This window comes from Aspergillus japonicus, assembly GCF_003184785.1.
Source record: "Aspergillus japonicus CBS 114.51 unplaced genomic scaffold BO86scaffold_62, whole genome shotgun sequence".
Taxonomy (NCBI): Eukaryota; Fungi; Ascomycota; class Eurotiomycetes; order Eurotiales; family Aspergillaceae; genus Aspergillus; species Aspergillus japonicus.
Window position 1 is genome coordinate 67,636 of NW_020291699.1, and position 15,888 is coordinate 83,523.

At 43.2% G+C, this 15,888-nt stretch overlaps 4 protein-coding genes across 4 annotated transcripts; 3 read left to right on the plus strand and 1 right to left on the minus strand.

Moving 5' to 3' along the window:
• Positions 1-8: 8 nt before the first annotated feature.
• On the plus strand, positions 9-1,553 carry BO86DRAFT_345925 (aromatic alcohol reductase). The gene is made up of 3 exons (XM_025669227.1): positions 9-307; positions 385-760; positions 880-1,553. Exons 1-3 carry the CDS (start codon positions 79-81, stop codon positions 1,226-1,228), a joined length of 954 nt encoding a protein of 317 aa, XP_025524002.1. The 5' UTR covers positions 9-78; the 3' UTR covers positions 1,229-1,553.
• A 2,023-nt stretch (positions 1,554-3,576) lies between these two features.
• On the plus strand, positions 3,577-5,174 carry BO86DRAFT_321505 (uncharacterized protein; the record flags this gene model as incomplete). The annotated part of the gene is made up of 5 exons (XM_025668346.1): positions 3,577-3,728; positions 3,800-3,813; positions 3,872-4,276; positions 4,332-4,888; positions 4,947-5,174. 5 exons carry the CDS (start codon positions 3,577-3,579, stop codon positions 5,172-5,174), a joined length of 1,356 nt encoding a protein of 451 aa, XP_025524003.1.
• A 373-nt stretch (positions 5,175-5,547) lies between these two features.
• On the minus strand, positions 5,548-8,096 carry BO86DRAFT_321632 (bifunctional terpene synthase/polyprenyl synthetase family protein; the record flags this gene model as incomplete). The annotated part of the gene is made up of 9 exons (XM_025668350.1): positions 5,548-5,871; positions 5,923-6,004; positions 6,072-6,138; positions 6,211-6,482; positions 6,531-6,685; positions 6,737-7,364; positions 7,426-7,673; positions 7,719-7,765; positions 7,814-8,096. The coding sequence occupies 9 exons, from the start codon at positions 8,094-8,096 to the stop codon at positions 5,548-5,550; spliced, it is 2,106 nt and encodes a 701-aa protein (XP_025524004.1).
• Positions 8,097-8,565: 469 nt separating this feature from the next.
• On the plus strand, positions 8,566-10,114 carry BO86DRAFT_439326 (SEC14 family lipid-binding protein). Its single transcript, XM_025676159.1, has 4 exons — positions 8,566-9,005; positions 9,071-9,212; positions 9,288-9,632; positions 9,729-10,114. The coding sequence occupies exons 1-4, from the start codon at positions 8,848-8,850 to the stop codon at positions 10,080-10,082; spliced, it is 999 nt and encodes a 332-aa protein (XP_025524005.1). The 5' UTR covers positions 8,566-8,847; the 3' UTR covers positions 10,083-10,114.
• Positions 10,115-15,888: the final 5,774 nt, after the last annotated feature.

Here is a 15,888-nt window from a genome sequence, read left to right on the forward strand (position 1 = left end):
AAACCACCTCTCTCCCTAGTCCCTACCTACGGCGTCTCTTCTCTTACCATCTAAGACATTTAAAACCATAAAACCAACATGTCCGACAAATCCAACATCCTCATCTTCGGCGCCACCGGGGCCATCGGCTCGTACATCACACAGGCGCTGCTCGACGACCGGGCCCACTTCGGCCGCTTTGCTGTCTTCACCAGCCCGCAGTCGCTGCAGACCAAAACCGAGGTGCTGGACAAGCTGCGCCGCCAGGGGGTCGATATCCTGGTGGGCGATTTGGGGAATGCGGACGATGTGCGCAAGGCTTATGCCGGTATTGCCCCTTGCCTTTCCCCTAGATTGTCCTGTGCTGCACTCTCCCTACCATCAACCCAACTAACCCCACCACAGGATACGACACCGTCGTCTCAGCCCTCGGCCGCACCGCCATCGCCGCCCAGATCCCGCTCATCCAACTGGCCGCCGAATCCGAGACCGTTCGTCGCTTCCTCCCCTCCGAGTACGGGACAGACATCGAGTATGGCCCCGCCTCGAAGGACGAGAAGCCGCACCAGCAGAAGCTGAAGGTGCGGGCGGCGCTGGCCCAGCTGCGCGACCAGCTCGAGTACGCCTACATCGTCACGGGCCCGTACCCCGATTATCCGTTCTGGCTGGCCGCCCCGGGGTCGGAGGAGGCGGCCAAGGCGGGGTCGTGGGACGTGAAGGCCCGGAAGGCGGTGGTGGTTGGGGATGGGGAGGGGAGGGTCAGTTTCAGTGCGCGGGTGGAGTGAGTTTCTTCCTTGATCCCCCCGGCGAGGGATGGTTCGATGTGTATCGATTGTCTTTGATCGGCTCTCTCTCGTCCAGGGACAGGTCTTTAGAGCGAAGTCATGCTAACGCGCACAGTGTCGGCCGCTTCGTCGCCCACGCGCTCACCCACTGGGACCAGGCGCGGTACCGCGCCCTCAAGCTCAACTCCTTCACCACCACCCCGCACGAGATCCTGCGCGAGTTCGAGTTCCAGACCGGCCAGAAGTGGGAGGTCGAGTATACTTCGCTGGACGAGCTGCGACAGCTCGAAGCCCAGGCGTGGGAGCAGGGCGCCCCCCATGCGACGACGTTCACCCTGCGGCGCATCTGGGCCGAGGGCGGCACCCTGTACGAGCGTCGGGATAATGAGGACATCGGGGTCGTGGCGACGCAGTCGTTGCAGGAGTTGGTGCGGGATTCAATCCATCGGCAGTTGGAGCAGTAGGTCGGCGGAAATGGGGATGATGGGAAGTCGGGGGAAGGGATTGTTAGTGGCTTCGATCTGGGTCAGTTGTAATAGCAGGCTGTATGATACTTCTGGCTGAAGTGGTTGCTGCCCTCTGGGTTTGTTGCATACGCCGGTTGTATAATGCCTCCGATTGAGGTGGATAGGATAGTGCTGGGCTGTAGTTCTGGATGCATCATGTACGCTTTTGACAGCTTCTGTATGAAATGCTGGTTGAGATAATACCAGGTCAGTTATAGTGGGAGCAGCGCAGCTACCAGGCTGCGTATATACTGCGCACAACCAGAAACAGATAGTGATAGTGAAGATATCGTCTTTTGCATGACAGGAGCTCCGTATGAAGAGTGAACATGAAAAGTAGTCAATCGAGGCGATCCTCTAGCAAAGTCCATGTCAACCCAGACATTACTAAACATCACCTCGCATTAGTGCAGAGAAAGCCGGCATCCAGGTCCAGTTCTCGTGCAGCACAGAGGGGCAATACCGCGGAAGTGTGTTCCCGGGTTGGTTTAGGACCAGTCCACCCAACATCAAGCTTTGTCTTCACCTCTCTATCGGCTCAGGCACCCAGAATCGACCAGTGTGAAGCCGACCACAGCCTGTCATTGCCGATCGAGCTCCACCCCTACCCAGGTTCGGCTGTCAGATGCTGACGACGATCCGGATCTGGTTGGCCTTCGGGCTGAAGAACCACCTCGTTGCTCCGATGTAGGAGCTGCCACGCGCCGACGGGCACCACCACGTGGTGGCTACCCACGGGATGTACCCGCGGGTGAAGATTTTGTCGTGTGGAGATTTCGACGCAGGCGAGGTTGAGACGGTGCGCCAGTTCAAGGTTGCTGCAGGTCAGCACGCACGTGGTGTTGAGTTACGGTGAGTTCTGCAAAGCATCTTGGGCTGCCTGCAATGAAATCTATCCTGCATAAACTCTTCCATCTTCCCGTGGAGACTGCTGGCTCTCTGAAGGTGCAGGTGAATAGGGAGGGGATCCAGCATCCAAGGCTGGCGGTTGATTTCCGCGGGAACGGTTCCAGACAGACTGCCCGTCGGCTAACCGAGCCACTTGGTGGAGAGCTCATACCTACACCTACAACAGCACCACTCGACCATTGAAGTTGACAGGGTGAACTTCCACCGCCTTCTAGAGTTCTGAAGCCCTGGGGTCTGGAGTAAGCAGCCGTTTGTCAGCTTGAGTCGAGTCAGAGGGCCCGGCCGATATAGGAGACGGGGAGCCACGCCGCATGAGTCATTTGGGAGTCAGCCCTGCCATCAAGCTACCGAGTACTACATGAGACTATGCAATATGCTTGTTTTAGCTTTGCACCGGACAATGAGCTGCAGACAGCGCTAGGCGTCCGTCCTCCTGATCCCGAGATGCTGTATGGCGGGAGCACATCTGATGGTCTTTCCCCGGCCGACTGGGATAGAGGATCGGGGGGCGAGACCGGCCTCGGAGAGCCGGAGTACTGCCGCCCAGCCCCGAGATCGATGCCGCTAAGCTGGACGAGGACTAGTGCCAGGCGGCCGACTCGGAAGCGGCACGAGTAGACTAAGCCTGCTTGGGGGCAGTGGGTAGGGCAGCGCCACCGGCAGCCCTATCCCGTCCGCTGACTGGTTGATGGTCATTCACCAGTTGCCACCAGGGCCCGCCTGGCCTGATGCGGTGGTGGAAATTTCCTTTTGCCTTTTGCCTCCATGCAGAGTCTGGTATGGTCCCGGATTCCCCCAGACACCTTATTTGCGTCCCCCGGCTAAACTGGAACTACATCTTGTTGCTCGATGCACGAACAGCCCGACAAGAGCATTCATCATCCCGAGTCAATGCGTCAATCAGGACTAAGCTAGCTATTGAGTTTCACCGAAGAACTGGAGAAAATTCGACCACTCCACTTTCCACTCTCTGGGTTCCTGGAGGAGTGGGCCATGGGCCATGGGCCATCCGGGCAGAAGGCCGACATCGGGGAGAGAGGCAAACGGCAGCCAGCAAAGTTTGTGTCACACCCGCAGAAATTGCAGTCCCCGAGGCTGGGATTGGCTGGCCGCCCCGAACTATTAACTAACAAAAACTGACCAAAACCACCTGCCCAGGCGTCCATGCTTCACCTGGCGGGTTTTTGCTGGAGTATAATAACGAAACACCCAAGGCCGGATTCTGTTGAACGGTTCATAGCTCCTTTCCATTTTGTTCTTCCTTCCTTACGACTCTTTCTTCTCCCTTCCTCTTCCTCCTCTCCCTCCTCTCCTCCCCTCTCCTCCCCTCTCCTCCCCTCTCCTCCCCTCTCCTCCTCTGCCCCTCCTCTTACTTCCATCCCCCCAGGAAATTCACCATGTCGTCACCGGAACTGAAGGATATCGAGTATGGCTCGGGTGTCCCATCGGACCCGGAGGCCTGGGATACCGACCTCAAGGCTCCCCCTGAGGAGCAAGACCCTTTTGGCGCGGAGCATGGTGAGGTTCAATATAAGACTTTGGATTGGTGGTAAGTACACTGCGTACCCGGTTCCAGACCTGAATGTTCGAAATTGTTGATCCTAATGTCTTCCTGGATAGGCAATCTGGCTTCTGTAGGTGATCGTGGTGATATCATACTATCCCGTCCCGCATATTCTGACCTTCCTCTAGTGATGATTGCCGAGACGGTCTCGCTGGGTGTCTTGTCTCTGCCCTCGACTGTCGCTACGGTCGGCCTGATTCCTGCGATCATCCTCATTGTCGGCCTGGGCGTGGTGGCCACCTACTCCGGTTATGTCATCGGTCAATTCCGGGCGCGATATCCCTTCATTCACAGCATGGCCGACGCCGGCGAGGTCCTGATGGGCAAGCCCGGTCGCATCTTCATCGAGGTCGCCCAATTGCTCTTCTTCATGTTCGCCTCCGGTAGTCACCTGGTCACCTTTACGGTCATGATGAACACCCTCACCAACCACGGCACCTGCTCCGTGGTCTTTGGCGTGGTCGGCCTGGTTCTCTCCTTCATCTGCTCGCTGCCCCGCACCATGAAGAACGTCTCTTGGTTCGCCATTGCCTGTACGTTCTCTCACTGCCTACTCATCTATCTCACCACTTGTCTAACAAAGTACAGGCTTCATCAGTATCTTCTCCGCCGTGCTCATCACCATGATCGGCGTGGGCGTCGAACACCCCTCCACCGAGCCGATGCAATTGACGCGCAAGACGAGCTTCGTGAACGGCTTCTCCGCTGTGACCAACATCGGCTTCGCCTACTGCGGCCACCCGGCCTTCTTCGGATTCATCGCTGAGATGAAGAACCCCAAGGACTTCCCCAAGTCGCTGTGCATGCTGCAGGCGTTCGAGATCGTGCTCTACACCGTCGCCTCCGCCGTCATCTACCGCTACGCCGGCCAGAACGTCAAGTCGCCCGCCCTGGGCTCCGCCGGCCCCGTCGTCCGCAAGGTCGCCTATGGTGTCGCCATTCCGACCATCGTCGTCGCCGGTGTGGTGCTGGGTCACGTCGCCATCAAGAACGTCTACGTCCGGCTGTTCCGCGGCACGGATGTCATGCACAAGCGCAGTGTCAAGGGAATCGGCGCCTGGATCGGTCTGGCTGCTGGATACTGGATCATCGCCTGGATCATTGCCGAGGCTATCCCCGTGTTCAGCAACCTGGTCAGCTTGGTGGTATGTTGCATCCCCTCTCCTTCTCACCCAACTCAACCATGCTAATTGTACACCATAGTGCGCCCTGTTCGCAAGTTGGTTTTCCTTCGGCCTGCCCGGCGTCTTCTGGCTCTACCTCTACTACGGCAACTACTTCTCCTCCTGGCGCAAGACGCTGTTGACCATGGCCAACGTGGGCCTCTTCCTCATCGGCGCCACGATCTGCGTCTGCGGTCTGTGGGTGTCGGGCGTGGCCATCCACGACGACAGCTCCGGCAGCAGTTTCTCCTGCGCGAATAATGCGTGATGTGGTGCCGCTGCATGACATGATCCATTGCATTGGGGCGTTTCTGGGATTTCCTTTGGGCTGTATATAATCATCCTATTTATAGAGTGTATCATAGACTAGACTTGTAATATACCCTTTGACCTTCTGTCTGACTTGGGTGCTGAATGCATTGCGCTTACATTGGGATAACGTCACTGGAATGCGGGGGCGGTTTGGGGTATGCTACGTCATCGCCGGTTGCAGTGTCGGTATGCAAGCCTGGGGTAACGTAAAGCTTCTAGAAGGATTCCACGCATTCCACGCATTCCATGGCCTAGGATCGATATCTAAGCACCATGCTCAATGCCGAACAAGCATCATAGTTAATCATCACACGTTAGCCATTACTTCCTCAAACCTCCAACCGCATCACCAACAACCGCAACACCCAATTTACACAGCCCGTCTGCCGCTCCACCCGCCCCATGCCCCCGTGGATCTCCCCCATTATCCTTTGCAGTGTCTTCCGCGTGTACTCCACGCTGCCACTCTCGTGTAGTATGTCCAACACCCGCCGTTTCATCGCCACGTCCATCGTCCCTGGTGCTCGGCCCTGCTCCAACATCTTCCAAAGCTGATCGTTCTTCTCCTGCTCCTGCGCCCGCAGCGCATGGAGAAGGGGGAAAGAGAACTTGCCCTCGTCGAGGTCCTCGCAGAAGCCTTTTTGGTCGGTATACTGTCCCCTGTCAGCATTGCACACCTATTCAATGACGTATTGGGAGGGTACCTCTTCAGTAAGATTCTTATAATCATCCCGGATCTGGAAGTATTCGCCTAAGTTGTCGATCAAGGGAAGGAGGGGGATATCTCTGCGTGCTCATTAGTATTCGAACTGTGTAGATTCCTTAGGGCAAAGGGGCGGGGGCGGGGGCGGACCGATTGCGCTGCGCAGGTGCGGTCGCGATCATCAGTCGCGCGAGGAGGCGGAAGAGGCCACCTGTTTCTATTTATGGATAATCGTTAATGTCTTCTCGAGGATAATGATGAGATAGCAGCAGAGGGTTGAGGAACATACTCTGTCGGATCATCTCCATATACTCCGCCTCCGACGGACAGACCGCCTCGCGCGTCCAGTACACATCGTGGCTCTGCCCGGTAAACAGGTTGCGCATCTCCTCGCTGTAGATGTCCAGACACTGCCTGTCGCACTCTTCAAGCCCACGCACCTCGTCCAGGGCCTGCAGGAGGAGGTAGTTGGCCGAGTTGATGGTGGGGCCAACCCCGTATACGGTGTGCGTGGCGGGCTGGCCGCGGCGGAGCGGGGAGGAGTCTTCGATGTCGTCCAGCCTAAGGAATTAGTATTCAGTGAACGGAAGATAGACGGGAGAGAGGTACATTAACGAGGCGTTGTGCAGGGTCTTGGCGATGGATTTGAGCAGCGTCACTTGTCGGTCGGGGAGCATGAGCCAGACGTTCAGGGCGTCGATGAACGCTTCGCGAACGCCCTTGGACGGCAGCGCGGCGATGTACTCGGCTGGGCTGGAGAGGTGCTAGCACGGCGTCAGTATGTTAACACTAGGTTGGTAGGGCAATGGGAATACCTCAGATCCCAGCTTGACCTCCCCAACCTCCCGCTCCTCCTCCGAAGCAGACGAGATCGACGAGCGCGGCGAGTTCGCGCCCGACCAGACCGACGAGTCGCTCGACTCGCTCTCCTCAGACACACTCGCGCGCTTAACGTGCTCCTGCACGGGCGACTCATATCCTTCATCTGACGCGGTCTGCATACTCTCCTCAAGTAAACGCCCGGCCTCCTGAACGAGATGCGGGTGATACCGCGGACACCGCAGACTCCACGCCACGTTGCCGGGAATCTGATACCCCAAAGCACGCAGGTAGACCTGCACCTTCCGATTCTCCCGTCCATCGCCAGCGATATACTCAGCCACCCGCTGCTGGAACTCCCGTTCGAAGTTGGTCGTGACCTGGCGCACCATTTCCTTGGCTGCGGGGACGTCGACCCCGTGCCAGTGCATGCACAGCCAGACGGCGTTGGTCATGGTCGTCTCCGCGGAGTGCTGGAACTCCTCCCACTCCACGTCGAAGGAGAAGTAGTCGTTCGCCAGGCCCAGCGCCGCGTAGCACGGGCGCACCACGGGCTCGATGCTGGCTTGCTCCTCGGAGGTGAGCACGAAGCCCATCCCGAAGCGCATGAGCATGTCGACGAAGCTGCTGCTGTCAGTAATACGGTACGGTAGTAGACAGAATGAAGCGTAGCTGCTGAACTCACGGTGCTCCCGTGTCGATAATGCGATAGTCCACATACTCCTCCCAGTCTCGGAACGCGCGCGTCTTGTCCTTGGTCGCGGTGGTGTTGATCATCGTCTTCCACGAGTCGAGCACGACCTGGGCGCAGGTCGAATCGATGGCGAACAGCTCCAGCAGCATCTTGGACTGCACCTGTTTCGTGCCGGTGACGGAGCGCACGGTGCGGTATTCCGTCTCGTCCAAGGCGATGTCGTCTGCGTGGGCGTTGATCTGGATACTCAGTGAATGCAGTGGATAATAGCGAGCCGTACTCACGGTGGATTTGGCGGCCGACTCGACCACGTTATCGTACATGAAGGCATCTATACGGTCAGCCGCGGTTACCTTGTGCGAGACGGACAGCAACCTACATTCAAAGATGTAATTGACAATGGCCATCCGCTCCGGGCGGCAGCAGGGCAGCACGACAGCCCCAAAGTGGCCCTCCCACGGATTACACGATCCCCATCGCTCGATCGGCCCAACGTACTTTTCCCAGTCGGCGCGCAGCTGCAGCGAGCCCTCGTTGGCCTTGTGTTCTGACTTGTGTCGGCGTAATGGGCAGCCGTGACAGAAGCCGTGGAGGTCGGAGGTGTCGCGGGGCACGAGGGCGGAGAATTGGTCTTCTTCAGGGCAGGGTGCTATCGATTGCATGATTGGTTATCTGTATTAGATGCTGAAATATAGTATCGAGCTACAATCGGGTGTCCCCCAGTATTTCCCCGGGGCCTTATAGTTTGCAGGGCTCTTATCGGCGATCTCACCCATCCCGTCATCGACTGGCCCCAGCCCTAACTCGACCCTCAACCGCGATGCAACATCGTCCCCAAATCTGGGTACCGAGCAGTCGGGTCATCGTGATCGGCAGCGAAAACAGGGTCACACGAAGGTTAATTGGGGGTCCTTTGAGGATTGTCGGGTGAAAGAAGCGCATTGACATGCCGACAAACCATGGTTGCGTCGCGGTGATGTTGAGGGACTCCACGGGAGGGATCCACTTGCCATGAACCATTGTTGATGTCATGGATCGGTTGACGTTTACACTCTACTCAGTACAGTGTCTACACACTGAGGATGACTTATCCGCTGAAGGAGATTCGCGATCTCTTTCCCGGGGGCGAAGATCGACGATCTGCATGCCGCGAATGAACCTTGTGCGTCCAGTTCCAAGTTCTAACTCACAATTGCCGTGATAGACGCCGTGGGCCTGGCCATGGCTGAGATAATCGTGCAGCGTCGGTGATTCGACCCGTCCAGCAAACATTCCTTTTTTTGCTGCCAGCTGGCGAGCTTCAGCTGTTAAGTTAGGCGCCGTCTCTCCCGGGCTGACATTCCTCCACTTTTCACTCCCCCCGTTGATCAGTCACTCCCCCTTCATTGCAGTAAGAAACGCCAGACCACCGTCATGCCGAGTCTCGCCCCGGACACCGCGCCCCCGGAAACCGATACGGCGGCGCTGACCAGCTTCAAGGCCCTGTGCGCGGAACGAGGGCTGCTGGACCGGCCTCAGGGGCTCCAAGCGGGGGATGTCGTGGACGGTCTGACCGACGACCTGACCTTACTGTACACCCCCCTCTTTCCATTTCATTCACAATCCATCATGGATCCAGACACTAACCAAGATCCAGCCGCTTCCTCCAAGCCCGCAAAAACGACCCCCCCTCCGCTCTGCAGCAATACGAATCCGCCTTGCGCTTCCGCGCCGACAAATCCATCGTCGAGGTCTACAACACCATCTCGATCGACGACTACGAAGCCACGCGCAAACTGGTACGCCCAGCTCTTCCCCCAAACCTCTTTCTACAACCCCTCAAATCCCATACTGAATCATGATGGGATGGAAAGTACCCGCACTGGACCGGGCGCCGCACCCGCACCCACCTGCCCATCCTCTTCCTCGATGTCGCGCACCTGCACACCGACGCCATGCAGCACTGGCGACACACGCGCTCGCTGACCGACCAAAACGCCCCGGGCATGGCGCAGCGCGCCTGCGCCTTCTTCGACACGCTGACCCGGTTCATCCTCCCGCTGTGCACGGCCGCCGCGGGCACGCCCGTGACCAAAAGCATCTACCTCGTCGACGCCAAGGCGCTCAGCCTCAAGCAGGCGTGGAATCTCCGGGATTTCGCCAAGGAGATTAGCTGGATCTTGGCGACGTGTTATCCCGAGACGATTGAGACGATATTTGTGGGTTCCCTGTCATTATGATGCGGGTGGTGGAGTCATCCTGCAGGCTGCGCGTTATGGGTTCTTAGGGTTCGTGGCGCCGCTAACCGGGCACAGGTCTGCAACGCCCCCAGCTACTTCAGTACGATCTGGGGTGTGATGAAGAAATTCGTCGACCCCGTCACCGCCGCCAAGCTGGTGATCCTGACGGAGGGCCAGGTGCTGCCGGCGCTGGAGGGGCTGGTGGAGCACGAGAGTATTCCGCTGCAGTGTGGCGGGGGGTTCGAGGTGGTGCATGGCATGCGGGCGGATTTGGATGCGGGGTTGCTGGAGGTTTTGGGCAAGGAGAGGCCGGTGATGCTGCCGGAGGGGCCGTTGAAGTGGCGGGAGGATGGCGAGGGGAGGCGCGTGCTCGTCGCGACGGGGTCGACGGTGTCGGGGGCCAGGGAGGAGGTGGTTGCAGTCTTGTAGTTGGCATGCAAGGAGGCGGTCGTCAGTGTGGATATGAGTAGATCGTGATTATTTGGTAGGTGTCTTGAGAACGTCAAAGTAGAACGCTAGTAGATGCTTTGAGGTTTCGGGATCTTATCACAGTTTATCGATTATGAATGTAATACTGATGGATTTGCTTGCTTAAAAAAAAAAGCTTAATACCTTATAAAATTATTTAATTATTAAAAAAAAAAGAAATCTCTATAAATTTGTGGTGTTTATATATATTTAGTTTAATTTAAAATTATATAACTTATTAAAGTAAAGTATTATATATATATACTAATATATTTCTGTAATAAATTAACTATAAGGTCTTCTTCCCTTTTATATAAGGTAATATAATAATTTTTATAATATTTTTAAATAAATAGCCAGTTAGTTAAAAAAAGTATTAACCACATCTTTATAATCAGCAGTTAATAATACTATTAAAAAGTTTAATATATCCAGTTATTTAATTAAATATTTAAATTTAATATTTTTAAGCAGCTTAGTAAAAATATTTGTAAAATTTTTAAAGAACTTAATATATTATAGGTGTATATTACTATACTGTATAGCCTTATAAATCTAGTAATATATAATATTAATATACTTAGTCTATTAGTAGAGCTAATTATTCTAGGCAAGTATAATAGCACCTTTATTATTAATATATATTATTATTAAATATATATTTCTAAAGCCTATATTTTTAAGTATATAGATAATCTAGTAGGCTTTTTTAGCTGCTGTATAAAGTACTATATATTCAGCTTTATATATAAAAACTATAATATAGAATTAGAGATGTAAAGCCTATAAAATTAGACTATTTATCTATATAAAAATATATTTAAAAGTTAAATAGTATATATTAAAGTATTTAGTATAATTTATATTAATATAGCCAACTATAATATTAATTTATTTAGCTAAACTATTATTTTTTATATAGGCTCTGTACTAAAGACTATATCTACTTATTTTTTACAGATATTAATATAGTAAAAAAAGGCTATTTATATATTACTTAGCTAAATTATTTATATACTATAAAAGTTTTTTAATAGTAAATATAATATTAGAATAAATTTATATTATTAAATATAGTATATTTTTAATATCTGCTTAATAATTTTTAATATTCTTTTTAAAAGCTTACTTTATACTTTTAATAAATTTAATACTTTTATTTAGTAGTATTTTACAGATCTTTTTATTTGCCGGGTCTGCAGCCTTAATAATATATTAAAAAAATACTTTAAAAAATTATAGAATTTTATTTATATATTTAATTTTTATACTAAAATACTATAAAATATTACTAAAGTTAGTAATTATAAAGCTTTTTAAAAGTTTTTAAAATACAGTATTAATAAGGCTCTTTATAGAAGCCGTAATTTAAATATTATTAATATAAAAAATTATTAGTTTTTTATATTTTTTAATAAAAAGATATTTATTAGCTTAAAATACTACTATTCTAATACTAGTAGCTGCAGTAAAAAACTTATAATACTAGTTTTTAATAAATTATTTTAATCTATAAATAAATAAAAGCAGCTTACAGATCTTAATACTACTATTTTTAAATCTAGTTAGTTAAATTATATAAATTTTTTTATTATTATAAAACTTTTTATAAAAAAAGGCTTATTTAATATTACTTTATTTACAGATATAATTAAATACTACTATAACAGTAAAAAATATTTTTACTATTACTATTTTTATAGTAAAAATAAATATAAGATTATAATTAATTTTATAAATCTATAAAAAACTATAAATAATATAGCAGATTTTAAATCTATAAATTTTATTATTTATATTAAGTTTAATTTTATATATTTACTACTTTAATATTATTTTTTAGCCGGTAGGCAGTTCTACTAATTTTTATATTTTTTATTTTTAAAGTATTAAAATTTTTTTAATTATTATAGTAAACTGATAAAATACTTTAGATAATTTTATAGCTTATTTATATATAGCTAATTTAATAATATATTTATAGCTGCTGTTTTTTTTAATAGTTTTAGCAGTAAAAGCCTATTTAATAAAATATAGAAATTAAACTTTTTTTTATTTAAAAAGATTTTTAATAAAAGATGTCAGTTTATTACTATACTTAGAATTAAATTTATTAAAATAAGTAAAAAATATTAGCAAACTAATATTATCTATTAATTAATATTAATACTTTAGTATTTTTAGTATATAAAAATATTTTTAAATAGTTTTTTTATTACTAGTATTATTAAAGTTGTTATTTAAAGTATACTTATATAGATTTTTTATTAATAAAATTACCAAAGCTAGTACTTAGTAGTAGCTATAGTTATTATCTAGTAATCTATATATTTTTAAATTATTTTTTTTATTAAAGTAGATATTACAGATAGTAATAATTTTATTATTTTTAATATTTAAAACTTTATATTACTTTACTAGGCTGGTATGTTTAAGTAGTTAAATTATTTAACTATATAGCTAAGTTTTTAAAATCCTATTTCTACTATAGATTTTTTTAAGAATTATTATAATACTATAGTAATTAAAAATATATAAAGTTAATAGATTTAAATATACTCTATTATATATTTTCTATACAGTTATTATTTTATTATAAATTAGTAATAAGTTTTTTAAAAATATAACTTTTTTTATAATTTTTTTATAGGCTTTTATTAAGGCCTTGGTTTTAGAAAACTGTATATATATAAGTTAAAATAGTAAAGCTAATATATTTAATAAATATATTTTAACTATAGATATATAATACTATAAACTTCTATTTAATATTTTTACAGTATATTTAAGTAATTATATTTTTACTTTAGAATTTAAATATATTATTAGAGTATAGAGATTTAATTTTAAATAGTATATAATCTAACTTTTTAATAAACAGCTTTAGTTTAAATACTGTTTTTTTTTTATTTTTAAAAGCCTAATATTAACCCAGCTGTTATATATATTAATAAAAAACATCCAGTATTAAGTACTGGATTTTTTATTTAAAAATATAATAATATATCTACTACTAATATTAAAAAATATATACTAGCTGTATTACTACAGTAGAATTATTTATATATAGTTTTAGTATACTAAAATATTAGCTAATTAATATATTTAGTAGATATACTTTAGAATAGTAAAACTTTTAATATTTATACTATCTACTATTTTTAATAGTCTAATATAATTAATAATAAAAAAATAAATAAAATACTAATACTAAGTAAATAGATTAATATAGCTTTTATTTATATTAAAAATATATTTCTAGTACTGTTTACTGGTATTGTAGAAATAAAAATAATAATTTATAGTTTAATTACTTAATTTAATAAATAATATACTAATTAAAGGTTTAGTAGTATACTTTACTAAATTAAAATAATTTACTAAAATAAAAAAACTAGTAATATTATTAGTATTAATTTCTATATTAACTACTTTACAGCTAAGATGGAAAATATATTAATTTTTAATAATATTTTTTTAGCTAATAATCTTTTTATTATTTACCTTAAAAATTATTATTTTATTAAAATATAAAAAAGTAGTAAAATTAAATTTTATAAAATATATAATCTTAAGTAAGTTAATTTTAAAATTAGAAATATATAATATATTTATTAATCTAACTATATAAAATTTTTTAGAACTATATATTAGCTTTAATTTTATATTATTTATACTAACTAAATATATAATTTTACCGGTAGTAGTTTTAATTTTTTATTTATACAGCTTTATAGTTTTAGATATAAAACTACTTTTATTTTTAATAAGATATTTAGTAAAACCTAAATTAATAATCTAGTTATTTATATATTACAATATACTATAGTAATATTATAATTAATAATACTAATAGTTTTTTATTTTTTATATCTACTGGTAGTCTTTTTTTTTATAGCTGCTAATAGCTAAAAATATTAATAAAGTAAAAAACTACTTATCTTTAGTAATATTAGCCTTAGTATTTTTTACTATTTTAAATAGCTTTAACTTTAGATATAGTTTTTAGCAGCTAGACTTTTTATACCCAACTTTACTATAATAATTATAAGTCCAGTTTTTATAAATATTTTAAAAAATTCTTTTTTTAAAGTTATTTTTTTTAAATTAATTATTTTTACTTTATTAGTTTTTAGATTTAAAATTGTTTAACTTCCAGCCTTTAGGCGCCTTTATAAGATTAGTATTACTAAAATTAAATTAAATATATATTTTTTTTATATAAAAATCTAAATAATTTAATCCTATATTATACTTTTTTTAATATATTAAAAATTAAGATAGAAAGTTAAAAAGTTAGACTACTATTTTTTAAAATTATAAAAAAAAAACTAAATATATATACTGTTACTAAGTTTTTTATTATTAGTAAGGCTATATTAAAACTTATTTAATATTTTAAATATTTTTATAATATATTTATTAATATTTTTACAGTTATTATACTATAGTAATATAGTAGTTTATAGTTTTTTAAATAACTATATATTAAAAATAATATTAAAATATTTTTTTAGCTTATCCCAGACTTTCTTTGTACTGTTAAGATTAATAATACTATATTAAATTTTTATAGTTAATATAGTATAAATAGCTTTAATAGTTTTTTTATTTTTAACTTTTTATATAAATAGCTGCCTTTTAAAGTATTTTAATATTTTTTTATATATAGTAAAGTTAATATTTATTTTACCAGAGCCAAAGCTAATAGGCCTGGATATACTTTATATAATTTAAAAATTTTCAGCTACTTCAGCTTTACTGGAAAACTAAATAGATAAAAAAAATTAAACAGATTTTATATTAGTACTAAAAACTATTTTTTAAAAATTTTATAAATAAAAGTATATTTTTTTAAGACCTTATATTAGATCTAATAGTTGTCTATATCTGTTAAGGCTGAAAGCTTAGTAATATTAATTATCTACTATATTATTACTAATTAATAAATATATTTTTTTAATTACTAAATTTATTAATTAATTAAAATATTTAACTTAGTTTAGTACTTTTTAGTAGACTATATAATTAGTAGAAAAATCTTTTTAGTACTTAATACTAAAAAATAAAAAAAATAATAAAAATTAATTAAATAAAGGCTTTAAGCTTAAGCTGGGCTTATAATCTATTAATTATAAATATAATACTAATAAATTTGCTTATTTAAAAAGAAAAGCTTAATATTTTATAAAATTATTTAATTATTAAGAAAAAAAGAAATCTCTACAAATTTGTAGTATTTATATATATCCAGTTTAATTTGAAATTATGTGACTTGTTGAAGCAAGGCATTACACGCACACACCAATACAGTTTATGCGTAATAGCTTTAGGTATCGCCTATAGAGGAACCAGTATAGGTAATTGGAATGTAAGGCAGTTAGAAAGTCTGATTTCTGCCCACATTCACATTGAAGGCACATGGGCAATGTGAGAGACAAATAATATTTTTTCTTACTACCTCAAATTGGACGATACAAAAGTAGTAAAATATTGCATATTAGATACAACTATATCACATAATGTCTCTTTTCTTAGATGTAGTAAAATAGATTCAGCGCCCTGGAATCGAGGATCTCTTAGTATGGTCTACCTACATATCATAACATACTTCATTGGGGATTTAAGACCTACATAGTTATCTAGTAGTCTTATGATACTATGTAAAGAATATATAGTGCCAGCAGTAGCCTAAACTTACGCACAGTACCTATCTCCACTTTCAACTGAGAAACTCCCCTCCACGATACCCACTTAGCAATACCAG